This window comes from Thunnus albacares, chromosome 14, assembly GCF_914725855.1.
Source record: "Thunnus albacares chromosome 14, fThuAlb1.1, whole genome shotgun sequence".
NCBI classification, from domain to species: Eukaryota; Metazoa; Chordata; class Actinopteri; order Scombriformes; family Scombridae; genus Thunnus; species Thunnus albacares.
In genome coordinates this window covers 7,350,001-7,369,225 of record NC_058119.1, presented here as the reverse complement: position 1 = coordinate 7,369,225, position 19,225 = coordinate 7,350,001, and the positions used below count along the sequence as shown (strand labels likewise).

The window sequence follows — 19,225 nt, the reverse complement described above, 5'->3', positions numbered from 1 at the left end:
AATTGGTAGGCAGAGCTGTCAATCAATTCCTGATGAAAAATCACTGCAATACTGTAAAAATATTTCTCTAGGGACAGATGAGCTTGTCTGTGGTGCTTAATTGTATTTTTCAATTTGTGTCCTCTTGCAGTCTCAGCGTAGACTAGTGAGCAGTGTATTTCTATAGGCTAGTGTTCTTATCATAATATATGGTAATATATACAGTAAACATGGAGCATTTTCATCTGCTTTGATTTTATAATATTACACAGATTTATTCATGTGGTAGTCAATAATGATTCTCAGGGTTAACTTATTGTGGTTTATGGTTTTGCAAATCTTCTGTATGATCTTCTTATCATGTTGTTGTGATAATAAATAGTTATGGAGACCTCATATTGTGTTTTTTCATCTATTGCATAGTGACCTGAGGTGAGTTTACATTGGTGGAAGAAGTAGTCAGACTCTTAACGTCTGTCAAAATAAGTGTAAAATTTACACCATTACAAGCGAAAATTTTACTCAAAATTTTACTCCCATAAAAGTAACAAAATATTATCCGCAAAATGTACCTAAAGTATAGTATACAGTAATAATGTAAAAGTACTATACAGACAAAATGGTCAGAGTTATAATATACACAATAATATAATATTGGACTATTATTAAAGGTGCATTAACACGTGATGTTGTAGCTGGTCAAGGTGAGGTGGAGCTGATAGCTATTTGCTACTAATGAGTGGTTTAATTTACTATAACAATGAATCATAGTTCATATTATAAATCTATAAAGTAATCAGCTGCCAGATAAAAGTCCTATTAAATGTTGCGGAGTACAATTATGAAGTGGCACAATATTGAAAATCAGAATTACTTTAGTATAGGCTTGTATTTGAGTACATGTACTTAATTACTTTCTACTACCCACCTCAATCCAAAATTACTTTCTACCTCATTCTACAACATGTGATGGTTATTTTATAAGCTTATTTCACTAATTATAGATTAAAGATCATAAAGATCACATAAGAAAATCCTCTGCTTCGAAAAATAAATTGTCTGACATGTTTTTTCCACAAAAAATGTCCAGTTTCTTTATTAAAAATGCTTAAAATGACATTTACTTCTCCCTCATTGAGAAATACAGAATCTGTGAATATGCAAATATTGTTCATTTCCAAGGTTTAACTGCTGAACGCAAGATGTCTCCTACATCACTGTAAAGTCCATTAGTGAACTGGAGGGTTAAAATTTCCACATCATACTGGTGCATTGGCTCCAAACCAGCTGTGATTTAAGATTTTGTGTGAGCACATGAGAGAGACCTTCCACTTTCAGCATATGAATGTTAAAACAGCCTTCACACATACATCATCCTGCACAGTGAAGCTCAAACATCCAACTGAAGGAACAAGAAGAAAAACATATTTTTTGACTGGAGGGGCACTTTAAGTTCAACGTTTTTTTATAGCACAATATACCCAAATAACATACAGGCCCAGAAATGCAATAAATAAATAAAATATGAAAAACCTCAGCCCTCAGTGTTCCCCCAAAACGGCTCTGTCTGCTTTATTCTTGATGCCAAATCCTGCTTGCTTCCTGGTGCATCATTCATGTTTTACAGTGTCATGTGTCTTTATTTTAACTCTCTTCTTCTTGTGGGCTATAATGTGCTTTCTCATTCGGCAACAAATTACCCAGTGACCAAACTGTGTCAGGGAAACGACTTCTTAATTTGAGATAATTAACCAAAGTCGTTAATCACCGCAGCGTGTGAACCCTGTGAACCGACCTGTGAAACGTCTCTCCGGTCCGTTAATTGACTGCCTGTTGTTTCCCAGGACTTCACTCATTTGTAACTGCGCCACCTAGTGACCGCACGACTGAACGTGGACCCCCATACACCCCCTCCCTCCCCTCCTTTTTTTTTTATTTAATAATTTATTTTTTGTCACCGTGAGAAATAAAGTGCCAGGATAGAGCAGGGACATCAGCAGCAGCAGCGCGCCACTTGCGAGAGCAGCGGCGGAGCGCTTTCACTTCTGTGCCGATTAAAGTTGAGCGCGACACGCTGATGACCTGCGAGCATCCTCCGGGGAAACTGTGCATTTGACTGGCTTAACGAGCGTCAGTTTCCATCTCTTCACCGCACATCATTTGTTGCTGTCTTGGCTTCCGCTGACCGACAGTCCGAAGGCTGTGTTTCAACCCAGCGCACTGACGGATACGGACAGACTCCCGAGGATTACAGGTGAATTTGATGCATGTTGCTGTTTGGAGATGCAGCTTGTTTTGGTTTTTTTTATGCATTTTTAAGCCTGAATTGCTTAATTGCTCAGGCTTCACGTCAACTTAGTTCACAGAGAATGGACTGTCTTGGTGTTTTTCATGTTGAAATTGGTGTTTGTGTGCATTTCATGAAGATTTCACTCACTCATGGTTACAGTAAATCCTGCCTGAAAATTACACTGCATTTATCACAAAAATGCAAATGAGCTTGATGGGGGGAAAAAACCTGATGCAGATTGTTAAACCCTGCAGACAAGGCTGTCGCACCTGTGGAGGCTACATGCAGTAGGTATCAGTGTAAATCAGCTGTGTTGGTATTTTGATGTAAATAGGACTGATGCTGCTCTAAGAAGCATCAGAATGGATTTCAGTGGCTGCACAAAAGACTCTGCCTGCTTACACACTTCTAGATGCAACATCCAGGCAACACAGCCTCTAACAGCAATGTTTTCATCATTTTAGAAATGCACAGTGTCCAGCAAAGTAGATTGTTTGATGATAGGATCTCTCAGATGTGTGTTTTTTCCTGAAAATACAGCTGCATGTTCTGGTGATTGTTGTTTTTCACAGTTACAGAAAAATGAGATTTGTTCTGATTTTTATTCAAATGTCACTAGTCTAATCCCTGGGTGTGACATAGAGGCTGTAGCCAAGTCAAAAAGGTTTACTCGCCATCCTCATCATCCCATTATCGTCATCTTTTCTTGTTCCTCTTGAGTAACATAAATGAGAATCAAGCTGTTACACTCTGCTGTTCATATTTGCTGCTCCACTACTTTTCCTGGCAGGCTTTGTGCGTAAGAGCAAATTCTCACCTTATTCCAGTCTACATAATCTTAAGAATATATGACAGTTTTGCAAGGGCTGTTGGTTTTTCATTGCATGTTTAGGCAAACTTTCTTTTGATTTAGGTCACTAGTAAGATTTACAGTCAGAGGATAAAATTCAATTAGACAGCCCCGCAGCAATCCTTACTCAGTGGCAGATGGCTTAATACTCTTGGATTCTGCCTTGGTGTCCCTTATTGCTCTAATTGGATTTCATCATTTCACACTGTTTATCTGTATAAAAATGAGTTTTAAATGTGGCATCATTAATTCAATACTTTCCCAGCCCTGTCAGATCCAAGCCCACTAGCCACCACTGTCTAAACATTTCACATCTCGTCCCCTGTGATCTGCTTTGTCATAAATTGAAGTAGACCTCAAAGTAAATTGTTGCATGTGCTGCACAAGACATGCTGGGATGTTGAAACAGTGTAAATAGGAGAATCTGTTATGTGCAATACAGTGTTGAGGGCATATTGTCTGTCTGAGTTAATGCTAGCCCTGAGGACATGGTTTTCCTCTCAATGACATCCAGTTTGATTTTACACAGGGACATTGCAGGAGTTTTATTCTCCAAGACAATTTGAATTTGATGTTTGCTTGTTTTGGAGGCGCATTGTCAGCTGTGTGATAAACATGTAGAAGACTTACACTGTGTGCAATATCGGCTTGAAACAGAGATCAAAAAGGATGCTCTGAGCCTCACTCTCTCTGCATCATGTTGCTATCATTTTCTGTCACCATGAAGTTATTCAGTCAGATCAAATTTGCAAATTTGCCAGTTAATCCTTTTAAATACTGCTCACATTTATTAAGACCCAACAGTAATTAGAAATAAACAAACATACAAAAACATCTCAGCTTGTGTGTGGAAAATTCCTGGAGATGAGAGCGCTGCCTCAGTACATTTGGCACCTATTTATAGCAGTATTGTGTGAGTGAAACAGCTATCAACCACCCTGGAAGAAACCTCTCTGAGTGACATGCAAGAAGAAAGCGAGAGGCAGGTCAACCTTTACTCAACTTAACCGCCACGCTTTGCGTTATTGAAGCCCTGTCAATCCAATTTATGTGAATCATAGTATTAGTCAAGGTAGAGTTGAAATTTTACTTCGAGCTCAGGTTCTTATCTCAAGACTTATTGGCTTTATTGGCTTTATTTGCTCTGCTGGGTAATGAAAACAACAATAATTTATGAGTCACAAATCAATGCGATGGTGAGCATCATTGAACCGTGAACAAACATCCAGGTTGAATCCCTGCTTGATTAATCATCGTTGCTGCACCTCAGTGGTCATACCGGCTACGTTCAATAGACTGAGATGTAAACCAAGTTTGGCCTTTGACAGAAGAATTTATATCTACAGTGACGATAATGAGTGAACCTGCTCCCCCTGACAAACACTGAGTCTAATGCTGAGTTCATCCTCTCTAGTGCAGGAAGCCACTGTAACATTTAAATGTCAGTGGAAAGTGGAAACATCTTCAGCCTTTAAAAATAATAGCACAGGGACAGACAGCAAATATCATTTGCAATGTTAATAGGGGAGCAGAGTAACAAAATGCAACTTCATTATTGTGAAATTAGCCATGTACAACAGACTGATCATTATAATTTCCCACTGCTGCTATTCCAAGGTAACATCTAGGCAATTATCACTGTTTACTGTGTGCAGAAAATTAAAAGGGCAGCACATTTTATAAAGGTCCTGTTAATATTAAGGTCTGAAAGCTGATGTGATACTTACTCTTTAACACTGGAGCTGGATTTTGTGCCAGTGCTCACCATCTGTAAATTGACCTAATTTATCCCATAAAATTCTAATTGTTTGGTAACGCCATTGCAACCCGGATGGATATAAGTTATTTTGGGGATGGCTGCTTTTGAAGGCAAAGTAAATGTATACAGTGGTAAAAAAATATAGACCTAAAATTTAATTGTAGGTTTTATATACTGTGAGCATATCCCACATTATATCTAACACTGCCTGACAATAATCTGATATTTGCTGTATTAACCCTTTTGTTGACATTGGGTTTATTTCATCATTGTTTGGGGTGTAAAAATCATAATTGCAATAATTGCATTTTTTTTCTTTTCTTCTGACCTTATTAAAACCAAAAAGTATTGAAAGTAATAACCATCCCCTCTGCCACAAACTGGGCTTTCTCATTTTATTTGACTTTGTCCCGGTGTCGGTGACTTTGTCATTTGCATATAAAGCACTTTGAGCTGCAATCTTTGTATAAAATGTGCTATACAGATAAAGTTATTATTATTTGATTGTGACAAAAATAAATTCAATATTTTAAATTTTACATTATACAGACTGTTGATGAACGAATATGTATTCACTTTGTTTGACAAAAAGTCATTCACAAAGAAATGCACAGTATTTCACCCTTTACAGTGACATCACTTATGTTTGATGTGTAGTAACTCACTGTTAGCTCTCTTATGAGCACATTGTTATAAAAATCCAATAACAGAAATCCAAACACACTTATTTGTGATTTGGGATGGGTATCTGTAAAAAGTATTGTCAACACCAATCACAGATAGAGAGCAGATGAAGATAAATTGAATTCTACAATGTTTTACGGCTGGGGTCTTGGAGGCAATGTGTCATTTTCTGTAGCAAACTTCTGAAACATGTCATCAGGTAAAAATCATGTTCATAAGAAAATCTCATACAATTTTTATAAGGAACAGTCATGAAGCATTAAGGTGATAAAACAATGTGAAGCATGTTTTTTGGGCTGGAGACCCCAAACCCATCAGTAATTCTAACCTTAGTTAATTTATTACTCACTGAATGATTGTTTCTATCAGTGTTATTGAGTCTCAGTTCTGATAGTGTTATATTTCATGAAAAGCTTCAGCTTTCTCTGTTGTTGGGTGTCCTGCTGAGGTCTTCCTGCTGTTCAACTCGTCAGGCCTGAGGTTTGAACTGACAACTTCTACATCTCTGGTCTGAGTGCAGACTGACAGTGTCTGGCTGAGTTGGTGGTGGAAGAATGAGAAAATGAAACTCAGTTCATTTAAAGGAGCCTGTCCACCCAAGAAAAATGTTGCAATGTCAGTCGCCAAAAATGACCTATAGTTACATTTGAATGACAGACGCTAGCAGCTGTAGTAATTATGATCCGGAGAAGTGATGCAGTTCAGATGACGCCTATATAAGGTGACAAATTCCCATATTCAGAGGTGGTGGGTTGGGTGACTGGCTAGATCCTAACTTGCAAAAAGCAGATTTTGTGCACTTTGCTGCAGGAGACCACTGTTCGCTTCCCGTTTCCAACTGTGAGCCAGGACAGTTTTTTAAAGACTATAACTACAATTGCTTTAAGGACATAGTAAATTTAACCCACACCAGGTTTCAAGTGATTATTTTAACCCAAATCATGATCGTTCCCTAACCCTAACCAAGCGGTTTTTGTGCCTAAACCTAACCAGACCTTAACCACAGTGTTGTCACATCATAAAACATCATTATTTTTTAACAGTGATTTGATAAATGGTGTTTGCTGATTACTGCTGATAGAGGCCCCTGATTTGAAAACACTCCTATGTGTCGTTCTTGAGTGCATGGTCAAGCCATGTGGTTGTTAAATTTGGAGGACTTGTTGATTTTTACTCCGGGGTTGCGTTTGTTTGCCAGTTTACGCACATAGGCCTAGTACATTAGTATGTTTGCATCATTATTTATTAATAAGTAATTATTTAAAGAAGAAACATTAACAATTTAGCAACAACAGTGAAGCTAGGTAGAGGTTTTGTTTGGTTTTGTCAGAGTTATTATATTTATTGTGTTTAACCACAGGAGGCTTTCTGCCTGGTTCCCTGAACTGTCTTGGTCCAACCTTGAACTGAACAATACAAATAAAATGCTGTTGCATTTTAAAATGGACATTTTTTGACTCATTGACCATTAATCAATTAATTAATTGACCATTTTGGTTGGTTTACATGCCATTTCAACACTATTTCACTTGGTAATTACTGGGACCACTTCAGTACTTGGACCATATATGGAAACCATCATATGGTAAAACCACATGACCACTCAGCTCTGTGCTTTTTAAAAAAAGGTGACAGTTCTTCAAGACAAAAATATACAGCCAATTTTCCAGCATTAATAGGTGTTTGTTTTCCAGAGATAATTATTTCGAGCTGACAAGTGTTAATTAGAGTTGTTTTTCCACTTATAGGGCTGATTTTTTTGCTCTGAAGTGGGTACTCAAATGTGTCAGAAGTGTGAATGAACTCAGTGGTGTTGGCTTATATAAACTCTGATTGATGGCTGCAGCCAGTAGTTAGTGTGAAGCTTTACTGAGCATGGGCCATTTCAGGTCACACCTGCGCAGAGTTTATGAGTCTGACTGCGGCATCGCTTTGACTTTAGCTGTGTTGGTAAAAACAAAGGGTTTCATCTGATTCTAAAAGAGATGTTTCAGAGCCATGGTTGCAGTTTATCACACATGCTAATTGCGCTAAAATTAAATTCTTATAATTTGTCTGTATAATAGCAGCCTATGCTGCAGAGATGCGTAGACACTGCATTGTATCTTCATGTCAGTTGGTAGTTATGTTTTTTTCTTTCCAGCCAGAATGTCTTTGCAAGTATTCATGATATAGCAGTGAAGCAAAAAACTGAATTCTCAGCAGGGCTGTAGGGCAAAGATAAATCTATGACCTTTCACCAAATGACTTATATGCAACAGTACAGCTGTGAGAAAATTTGCCATCTCTTGAACCTAAGGAGCGGTGAGGAAAAGAATCCACGAAGGCATCTTGAAAACACTCAAAAGTACTTAAGGCACTAAAGTACAAAAGGATCGATTTGTATTTGATTCCTGCCTGTAAAACTCATGACATCTGGCACACATTATGCTGTGTGGTTCAGAATTATATAGACAGACATTTAGAAAGGATGTCATTGCATTAAAGATTGCAAGATGGTGTAAGGGCGTAATGAGCATAGTAAACGAACTAATTTGCAAATGCAGATAACCTACGTTAGGTTGTAAAGAGTTTTTATGGGATTGAAAGAGTCCATTTTAAAGGATAAGCCTTGCGTTATTCTATATTTTTCTTTTTGTCAACAAGTGCCATGAAAACATTTCACCCAGCGATGTGCTTTCCCGATTTCTGACCCTGTTTGTGGCACATGTTCCTACCAAAGATGTATGCTAGAAAAGAACTGGTAGATGTTGTCAGACTGTGTCGGAAATCAAAAGTGTTTATTGTTCCAAACAGTCACACTCGAAGATGAAGAGAAAAGAGACACAATATAATTGAAATTTGCTATTTACAGACCGTCTCTTCTGGGATGCATTCATAATGTTGCATTCAGTTGTTCACACATAGATTAACAGAAATAGTTGTGCATGGAAGCTAGAGAGAGAAGTTCAAACCCTGGCTCCTTTCTCACCTCAGCACAGCTGGCCGATCACAACGTGAAGTGGGTATGAATGTCGGATTTGGAACATTTTGACTTGTCATAGCAGGAAAAGCACAGGTGTAATTTAAAACATTAATAATGGCTGCGTTCCATTTAGGTGTCCCAGTAAGCGAAACCAGCATGCACAGTAAAAGGGCCTTGAAATTTGCATTTGTAAATGGGATGCAGCCATGGTTCGTGTTGTTAATAGCACTTGTGCTTTTCCTGGTATGATGTTTTAAAATTTCTGCTTTGAAAAAGGTTTATTCTGATGTTGGAAAGGAGGGGGAGGAGGGAGGTTCCAAAGCTATTTGATTTATATCTTTAGTAGGATCAAATGAGCTTGGTGCTGTGTGCAGCAGGGTAGGGAAGTCAGAAATTATTGAAACATGGACTAACACATATTGGTTTTGGTCCTTCCATGGGATTTGTTGACAATAATAAAAATATCATGCCTGCATTATTCTTTAAAAACGAATCACAAGTAAGCAAACCTTCCTCAAACAGGATTATTTTGATTATTTACAGCTGCGGATTAATACACAATTGGTGAGTATTGACAACAGTAGGACGGTGTATGTGGGATTGACTCAAAATAAACAACTGTGCTTGAGATCATGGTAGTGAAAAAACAGTTCAGCCAGTGCAAAAGTTTGGCTCATTAATGTATTTTCATAGTTTTTGGGGAACTATGGAGCTCTATAGCACAGAGGAATAAGGCTTTGGTTACACAGACAACACTTGTTAGTAGAATCAATTCTTTATTGGTTTTGGTCTTTTCATGGGATTTGATGACAATAAGAAAAGTACAGATCTATCGCCAGCCTTATCCTTTAAGACAGTGGGGTGCTGTGGTTAGTTTGTGCCCAATTGACAACCAGCCTGAGGGCCACCCAGTCAGTGCTCAGTCCTGCAGGAGAGCACAGCAGCAGCAGTATAGTGTGACAGTTAGTAACAGCTGTTAAGGTGGAGAGGTGAGGCTGGGAGAAGCCAAATGAGGTCCTTTTACTAATGAGGCTTGGGCTCATCTCTTTCTCTCCCTCTTTCTCACTCTCTTTCTCTCCCTCTCTCTCTCTCTCTCTCTCTCTCTCTCTCTCAGCTGCAGCGTTATCGGTATGCACCTCGTTCTGCTTCCTCTCAGTTTCACAGCAGCTCCAAGGATTCTGCCTCCAACATAGCAATTCAGCTAAAACACCGCTCAAATACCACTGGCGTGCCAGCAGTCAATTCCAGCTCTTTTCCCTCAGAATGGATCAGAATTCATGAATATCAAAATGCATGACTTAAAACATATAGAGAGACTTTGGCTTCATAGTTGGAGTTGGATAGAATTAAATGTGGCTGCTTGTCCCAACATTACCTTTTCTCTTTCTCTATATCACCACATACCTAAACATATTTGTTTGCTGCTTATTTAATGCTCACCTGCTAACTTTACCTCCTGTTTAGGGTCCCTAATCGCTCAGTTGGAAATAAGCTGTGTTCATTGAGGTTGACAAATGAATCAATACGATGAACTATTCTTAAACAAGTGCAGACAGGACTTAACAGTTAATTGTCAAGTCAGTCAATACAGAGAAATCTCACCTTTTTCCTCAAAATAAGCTGTGAATGTCAACACAGCTGCAGCCTGTTAAACGGAGCTCAGTGACGACACCGAACATTTGGTGTGAAGGAAATGAATGGAAGTAGGCCACCGAACGCAGCACAGCATCATAGCAGGCATTTGAATTTCAAGACGCCGCAGTAAATCAAGTTAAGCAAGAGACAAAAACAAAAACATTCACTACAGCTTTTCAAAAATGTGCAGCCTCTGCAATGTCTGCAGTTGATCCTGGATGTTACTCGACGTGAGCTGCTGTATATTCACTCCTCACAGCACAGAAGACTAGAAAAGAGAGTGATGTGCTATTGCTTGTGATTAGAACGGAACTATTAAAGATACTGAAGATATTTAGTGCGCTTCTTTTACAGGAAAGTTTCTGATACACCTACAGCTCTTTGCAAAAGCTGCAGCAGCTTTAAATTGATACGACTACTTCTGTCGGATACAGTAAATTCATCTTTCCAGACTGGAATTATGTTCTATTTTCAAATCAATTTCTCTTTTTGTACAGTTGACTGTGATTAATTTTAAAAAGCAGACATTGATCCCAATTCTTTGTTCCGGAAGAGGAGCAGGAGCTTAAGAGTGTTAGATTCGGGTCCTTCTTTGGCCATTTTCCTCTTACTCTGTCACTGCTTGTACCGATTGATGCAGGGAAGTGTTACAGTACGAAGTGGTATCGATTTCCTAACATAGCCCTATGAATACTCCCTATCCCAACGATCCAATTCACTGATCTTACAGACTTGTGTGACACTCTGTGGGATGTTTGCTTGACATGATGAAGCAGTGCTCTGAACTCGCCTGGATTTCTTGCACTGTTCTCAAGGCTTAATGAGACAAAGCCCACACCTGGGATAAAAGTGACAAAATACTGAGCACATAACCCCAGTTTAATTTTCTCTTTCCAGATGGACTGGCTCACACCTGAGATGTGAAGTGTGTTATGTGAGCCAAGGTGTTTTCCCACCTCGCTGGTGGTGGGGAGAGATGCTGCACTCCGTTGCCATGACAGCAGAAGTTCTCTTTGTTCTCGGGTTCCTGATGAGCGGCGCCCAGTGTAGCCCTATAGCGACCTTACCAGCGAGCCGAGAACGTCTGGAAAAGGTGTTGACCCAAGCCAGGGAGGACAAACATCAGGACAAGCCGGCCTCACAGGAGCCGCTAGGATACGGTGCTCAGCAGCAGCAGGAGGAAATCAATGCCTTGGGCCCCAACAGGACTGCTGTGAGCCGTGCCAGGCCGAATCTCAGCTCCCAGACACGAGGATCTAAAGGCGGGAAGTCCCAGGAGCTGTGGAGTGAGCAAAACAGCCTGAACCAAATAGATGAGGGGCCCACCAGTGATGTCACCCTCTCCCTGGATGCCATCGATGAGTACGCCTACCCAGACTACAGGGGTAAAGGCTGCATGGATGAGAGCGGCTTTGTGTTTGCCATCGGGGAGCAGTTCACCCCAGGCCCTTCAACATGCCCTTGCCTCTGCACAGACGAGGGCCCTCTGTGTTCCAAGCCAGAATGTCCCAAGGTTCACCCTCGCTGCATTAAAGTGGACACTAGCCAATGTTGCCCGCAGTGCAAGGAGAAAAAGAACTACTGCGAGTTTCGGGGCAAAATCTACGCCTCGCTTGAAGAATTTAAGGTGAGCCCATTAAATGCATTCACTCATTTCTGACATGCCCCAACTTGAAAGAAGTGCTGACAGAACACTCCTTGATGTTCAATGGAGTTTTTAACTGGCACTACACAGAAACTAGTTACCTTGCCTTGCAGCATGCAAGCTAGCAGACAGGCAGATTTATAATGGCAAAGGTCAGCACTTGTCTTTTTCTCATACAACGCTAAAATATTACCGGAGGCAGAATTTAGCAATGCAGCTTCAGCAGTGTTTCCATATTCAGTTTGTTGATACACATGATAGAGTTACAGTTATTACAGTTATAGTAATGTTACAACTCCGCAGAGCGCTCTGCTGCGTGTGGGAGTTTGTGAAGAGACACAGAGATACACCAGTGAGAGCTTTAATGTTTTCAAAGAAGTGCTTCTGACACTTCTTTGAAAGGCTCGACTCAGGATTGCACCACAATCTTGCTGTTACGTCTCTTATGAGACGCTGCATTTACCAGTGCCTAATGCCTCTCTTTATGTTGGTGAGTGTCTCAGCAGGAGGTTAAGGCTAATATGGGTATGTTTTTTTTACTCTAACTCACAGAGTTAGCAACAGCTTTATGTCAGGTCTCTGCTGAGAGAAAGCTAGAGAAAGCTCTACTTTCACAAGCCTCATACGTCAGCCTTTGTGCTGTGCGGTGGGGTGTGGAGGAGGGGGTGCTTTGAAACTAAGCAACAGGCAGGTTTTTATGGTTGATTGCTAAGTTCTGGGGCATTGTGCTAAGTGCTGCCTCGCTCCATTTTTCACGGTGGAGTGCCATGCGGAGGCGCAAGCCTCTGCAATCTGCAACAGGGCTGGTAGAATTAACCTTTGCTCTCTTGTTAAGACTAAAGGTGTGCGGCTTTACACAAGCGGCTGCTAAATGAAGCCTTTCACGGAGAATGCAGGAGCTGGATGTAACTCAAACTGTATACTATCAGTCCCAGCCTTTGTCCCACATTTGTTCTATTTCGAGACGTACAGGAACGCTTAGATAGCCGAGCCATTTTAAACTCTGGAGGCATGTTTCTTTTGTTTCCCATTCCTATTGATTTCTCCACATCCCCTGATTGGATTGTGAAGTTCAATTCTCGACTCGGCTCTCCTAAAATGAGGCGTTCATTGGCAATGAAGTCAAGGAGGATAGGACTTCCCTGTAGATGTAGCATTGTGACAGTGAATGCACCCTGTCTTAAACAAGCCAGACAGGCAGAAGTATATTTTCTCTGTGTGTCTGTGTGTGTGTTTAAGAGACAGGTAGCTGTAGAGAGACAGAACAGTGGAAAAAGAGACACTGAGACAAAAAGAGCAAGACATTAATTAAGAGAAGACTGTGTTTGTGTGTCGGTGTGTGAGATGTTTACAAGGGCGTTAATTACTATTTTTTCTCTGCTATCCAGGTGTCTCCATGTGAGAAGTGCCGATGTGAGCCAAGCGGGGAGGTGTTGTGTTCTGTGGCAGCCTGCCCTCAGACAGAGTGTGTGGATCCGGAGTACGAGCCGGATCAATGTTGTCCCATCTGCAAGGGCGGTGAGTGGAGATGATTTCTTTTAGCAACAACACACTGCGGTGAACATTGTATTCCTGTGCAAACAGTCTGCATGTGGTCACTGCTGGGAAGCAAGTGACACTACATCAGATTAGTGTAAATGTTTTTGCTCAAGGGCACCTCAAAAGCAGTCATGAGGCCAAGGTAGCACAACACTCATTTCGCTGACACAAAGCGGGCAGCATGCTGCACTGCAGTGTTTGCAGTCTCTGGCCACTTCACATTGCATATGTGAAGTAGTGATATCCATTTCAGTGAAGTCACACCCAAAACATGGTTAATCAGTCATGAGTCATGCCCTGTTTTTGTGTAAAATATTTGCTCATGTGTCATTTTCAGTTTTAATTTCATTCAATTACTGAGTTTATTTGATGGAGGCTGTAGCATATGTTCTGAATCCCTCGCTACTGTCTGGTGTGCTGCCAGGAGTCGAGGTATGCCTGCATTGGTTTTCTGCTGCTAGGGAGTTTAGGATCCCATTTGTTTGAGAGCTTTGGCCAGTCTGAGAAGGAATTCTTTGTCTCAGAGTCGATTATCTGAAGTTGTTTCCGATGATTCCAGACAGCATGTCCTAGATTATGTTCCCTTGTTTTCTTGGTGTGACTCTAATGCAACATGGCAATGTCAGCAACATTGCTTCCTTCAGCAAAAAGAATGATGACTTGCGATATGTATCTCTGACTTGGAATCTTAAAGTGGCGCAGGCTGTCTGCTATAAACAAGAACAAGCAATCTGCATGAAGAAGAAAGCTTCATGATAGAGACAAGATATAAAGCCACACAAAAATGCTTCTTCTGTATGTATTTCCAGTAAAAATCCAAGAAAGATATTGTGATTTTCATGCTGTTTTTTGACAGCGAGCTTTTATGTATTTACACATTAAATGATGAACACAAGAGAATTAAAAGTAACAGATTGCACAAGTGAAATTACAAAACAAACCGGCTTGAAAAAAAAGCTTTATTCTCAAAAGAGGTATGCAAAAATAAATAGATCCACATTTTAACTGGATGAAACAAACAAGGTATCCAAAACACTTCTTATTCCATGTAGGCCATAGTTCATTATAATTACACAGAATATCACATAATTATAGTTGATGTATCACTGTAGACTCATAAAAGACAATACTTATAAGCATTTGCATGTAATGAATGTTCATGACTGGTTATCAATCAGAGGTTGTTCCGATGAAATTAAAAGCGTGTCTCACAACCTCCAGAGATAACGAGTCAAAAACATTGGTAGTCATGGAGCGTTACTCATTCTATTAATATTTGCCTGCTGTAATCTTGGGGAATACATGTGGGTCCTTTGTTCCCATTTTCTTTTTTTGCTGTTCACCCACTTTTTATATATGCATATTGATCATGCAGAGAGTGCTTTGTGCAGAGTTTGGGCAGCGCTCCATATTTTCCCTTGTGAAATGTCCAGTGGATTTGCTGGGTTGCATCAGTCGAGGAGACAGTAGTGGATACAGCATGTGCAGGGATGTGGCAGACTTAGGAGGGCTTGCATCTATATTCAAAAGTGCCACCAAATCCATGGGCTCATTCAGCCGATAAGGATTTTTCAGTTTTGAGATGGCATCAGTCCTTATTACCATAAGATTACCACACATTACCATTCAATAAACAGAGCTCAATATATCTAAGACACCAAGTTCCAACTAATACCGACAAAGTCTGAGGTAGGTGCTTTTAGTGATTTGGGATTCTGGTGGTTAAACGGATACTCCACCGATTTTAACTACTAAGTCTGTGTAAACAGTTGTATAATGTCTTCTATGGCCCCGGAGAAGCTTTCTAAAGTCTGTAGAAAAGCCGAGATAACCCTGATGATTTAGCTTGGGCTGGGGAGGGGTGCAAGGGGTGTATGTGAAGGATTTTGAAATATGTGGGCTTTTACCAGGCAGAGAGTGGGGAAAGTTTTTCTCAATTTATATTGTAATGATACCATCAATATCCTTCAAAATAGAAATACTTGAGCCCTCTGGATAATGTAATGATACTACGCTTTTAGTTTTAGCCATCAGTTTGAATTGTTTGATCTTTGTGTCTGAGAGACTATATTTCTTCTGTCAGTTAAGAATGTCTGAATGGCACTAAATGCTAAAATATCCATGAGCCTCGGCCACCATTGTTATGGAGAAGAAGACTTTTGAGGCATGAATCAGAGTGGAAGCAAATTCAAAAGGTGTCTTTGTTGCAGTTAAATTGACCCAGAAGCTTAATGTAAATTGCTTTAATCTCCAGATTATATCCGCTTTCTCAACACCCTAATCTTCAGCCTCTGCTAACAGAATTTTAAACTCTGTGACTGGATGTTTCTTACACAGATGCACCTTGGGAGTCATAGTTAACTTCTGGCCTTTAGTTCACAGGTTTGTACCTTATACTTTTTTATCAAAGAACCATATCTTTCTATCACAGTTGTTCATCTTTTGTACAGATGATCCACCCAGGAGAGTTTCAGGTACATCAAAGCGATGAAAGTACTTCAACTGTCAGTCATCTTATATTGTATGAAAAAAGGAACTTTTTCCTATCGAAACTTGACTTGATCCTTCCACAGATGCACTATGGGAATTGTAGGATGCAGTGTTTTTGGTACTTGACCAATAGAGACCAAAAAACAGTACCTCTTGGGCTCCTGCTGCATTGATTTTGACTTTTATGTTATGATGTTATGAGTCTCCCAAATGTAGGGAAGTGAAATATTAAATCGCTGGAGTGCCTCTTTATCCAGGTTGTATAATTTCCTTTCACACATACACCTCTTTGGCACTAAAATTAAGAATCTGTTGCTACATTATCATGCAACCACTGCCAGCTCAGTCTCACACTCTTTTATAGTAATCTACAGGAGCACAGTGGTATTTATGAAGATGCAGAAATAGCCTGCGGCAGCCTTTACGCTTCATTTGAGCAGTGTTCAGGCGACAGTATTTTTAAAGCTGCGCAAGGTGAGATTTTTATGTTAAAATAAATTGATTTTTTTAGGAGTATGCCAAAAATGTAAGCATCAGCTCTCATTTCTACGGTCCCTGCTGGCACCTGCACATATTCAGGGTAGCTGTAAATATGAGGGAACGAACTGTTAATTAAGCAGAGTGGAGTATCTTTGTATCAGTACGTGCCTAACAATCTCTCATTGGCTGGGGAATTTTTTTGGCTCTGATTTGATGAATATGGCCAGCAGGGTTGTTACCATGTAAATACAAGGTGTAAACAAGCTGTCCCCGCAATCACCAAACATCGTAGTATGTCTCTGCACGCTGCCGGTCACCTTCCACCTGCTGGAGAAAATGGAGGTCTCTGTCAAGGAATAATCTATCGAAAACATCACTTTGCAGACTCAATTTTCACATACATGCATTTTTTATTTGTAGTTCATTTCACACTAGTCTTGACACCATAAAGTTTATATAATGAACAACAGGTTAAAAATGAGCTACATTGGGGATACTTTATTAAATAATAGGAAGATAAATTAACCAGATGTAAACACAAGTAAATGAGTCATCACTCTAAACGACACCACTGATCTTCCTTCAGCTCATATCAATATCAAAACGATTATACATTGGATTTCACTTTGTCTTTTATTCATGACACTTCTTCGCCAGGTATTACAGGAGCCGCGATTTAAATGATGAGGATCATTGATTGTCAACTCCCATCTCGCCACTGTTAATCATGCAGCACTCGATACGAGACAGTGCTGCAGTGGTAGCTCCGGGATGAAATACTGATGATGTAAAATAAGGTTATTGGAGTTAGTCGGAGAGTTCTTGCACCGGTGCTGTTGTTTGTCTTGTCTACAGATGTTGTTTGAAGTGCAGACAGATGTTAAGACCTCCCAGGATCTCTGATGCATCTGAAAGTGTCACATCAAAGCTCAGCTCGTTAATGGGGAAAGAATTAAATACTCATCCAGATGTGTAATGCCAGCATGAGGAAAGAAAACTGTGTTGTGTGAGTTTAAGAGCGGGCATATAAAAGCACAGAAAGGGTGAGAAAATGGAACAAATGAGGTGAAAGATTGAAACATCAGATCTCTAAAGAGGAAAAGAAGGGATTTGGTTTCTTATTCAACAAGTCATCCCTCCTGTCAGTGTGTTTTACCCTCATTTCCCAGCTAACAGCCCTTCTCCTCTTTACCATTTTCCTCACCGTTGATATAAATCACAATAAAGTATTTCAGTGTTTGATAAGTTCATCAATTATGCACAGGCATTATCTTGGCCTTTTCAGGCATGCAAAATCAATGCTTATGGCAGAGCACCCTGTCTCAGATGTGTTATTCAGACTGTATGCGAGGAGACACTTGGGGAAGAGCCAGGGGAGGAAGATGAAAGTGAGAGGTATCGCTAACATCCACCCCAGACAGTTGTTCATGAATATCAAAGAACAGCTGTGAATGGAGGCAGGTTCTCATCATTTTTTACTCATTATGTTAAAGCACTGGAACACATTGCAATTAAATGGTTTCATACCCTCTAAAGTTTTTGACTATCATTCGCTTGCTGCCATAAACTTTAATTAAACAATATTGATTCATGCAATGAACACCTAGTCAGTACAAGTCAAAGAGAGAAAACACATTCTCTACAATACTCAGTATTTTTTCCCCTCTGTCAATATTTTTGAAGTGTTATTTTCTTATTTTTTATGTATAGTAAAATATGTGAAAGTGTTTGTTGTAAATTCTAAGCCAAGTTTTCTCTTGTAGCATCTGTTTTTAAAGAATGCTTAGGGAAAAAAGAAAAAAATCAATGCTGGAGAAGCCTCTCTTCTCAGCACCTCGGCCGTAGCTCCCTCCATCTTGTCCTTTGCTCTTGCAGGGTATCGCCTTGGCAACGCATGAGGAAACAAGTGGTGCTCTTCAAGACTCAGACATTAGGGTCAACACTAATCTGGGGGGATGTGATAAACAGTCTGAACTGGAGCCAAAATCACTTCAAATAGAGCAACAAGAGACATGGTAGCCTGGTTGCCAATAGGGATAGAGACCCATTTAAATTAAGAGAGGCATGATTCATCAAGGTTCTTTTAAGATGTGGCAGGTTTTTTATTTTTTAAAGGAACAACAAAAAAAAAAAAACAACACATGTGTGAAAGGGAGGTTGTTTATATGTGAAATGGCCTGATTTTTCCATTTGAAGCAGTCTCCATCTCATCCTGACAATACAGATGAGGAAGGGTGTAGCAACCACAGGGAGTCTCACTCAATAAATGAAAAAATAAATGCTGCTTGACCGCTTAATAAGCCCTGCCCCCTTAGTTGCACTTGTCAAGCTTTCTGTTCTTGCACAGCACATATACAGCTAACAACAATAATAGTGACAGATTTACCATTAGAATTTGCATTATTTTTTAAACAATGGGTCTTCAATATCACACATAAGCAAACAAGAGCAGGTTTTTAATTTCTAGTTGATGGCTGTGGATTTTGTTGGCTGAAATAATGACTGTTGCTAATACTTAAACTGTAAAGCCTGTAAAAGGTTCTTAAACATGCACATGATGGCTACATACTGGATATCATGCTAAACGACTGAAGCTAAAGCTGTTGTCAATGGCAAAAAAGTCAGCATTTCTAGCTGATGATAGGAGACATTAAATAAAGATACAGTGTTGTTGGTGTACTGCAAAATAGAGCTAATTACTATAATGCAGTAGTATTTATAAAATATAATAAAAATGTTATTTATGCTAAGATACAGTATATTCTTTTATGTTTGTAGCCTATTTTCAAACTGTATGCTTTCTTTTTATGAGGAATAATGAGTTTTGCAAATGTAACACTAAAACAAGTTTGTCTGGATCGAGCTGTTGAAGTGTAAATTTCCATAATATTATTATTATTATTTGGAAA

The 19,225-nt window shown here is 39.7% G+C and overlaps 1 protein-coding gene across 1 annotated transcript in view; it reads left to right on the top strand.

Annotated features, from left to right (window-relative positions):
• Positions 1–1,479: 1,479 nt before the first annotated feature.
• The window catches only part of vwc2 (von Willebrand factor C domain containing 2), a 29,189-nt gene continuing 11,443 nt past the window's right edge, over positions 1,480–19,225 (top strand). Inside the window, exons 1-3 of the mRNA XM_044373828.1 lie at positions 1,480–2,233; positions 11,060–11,789; positions 13,196–13,325. Coding sequence (XP_044229763.1) covers positions 11,139–11,789; positions 13,196–13,325 — 781 coding nt within the window. The 5' untranslated portion in view covers positions 1,480–2,233; positions 11,060–11,138. The remainder of the gene's footprint in view (positions 2,234–11,059; positions 11,790–13,195; positions 13,326–19,225) is intronic.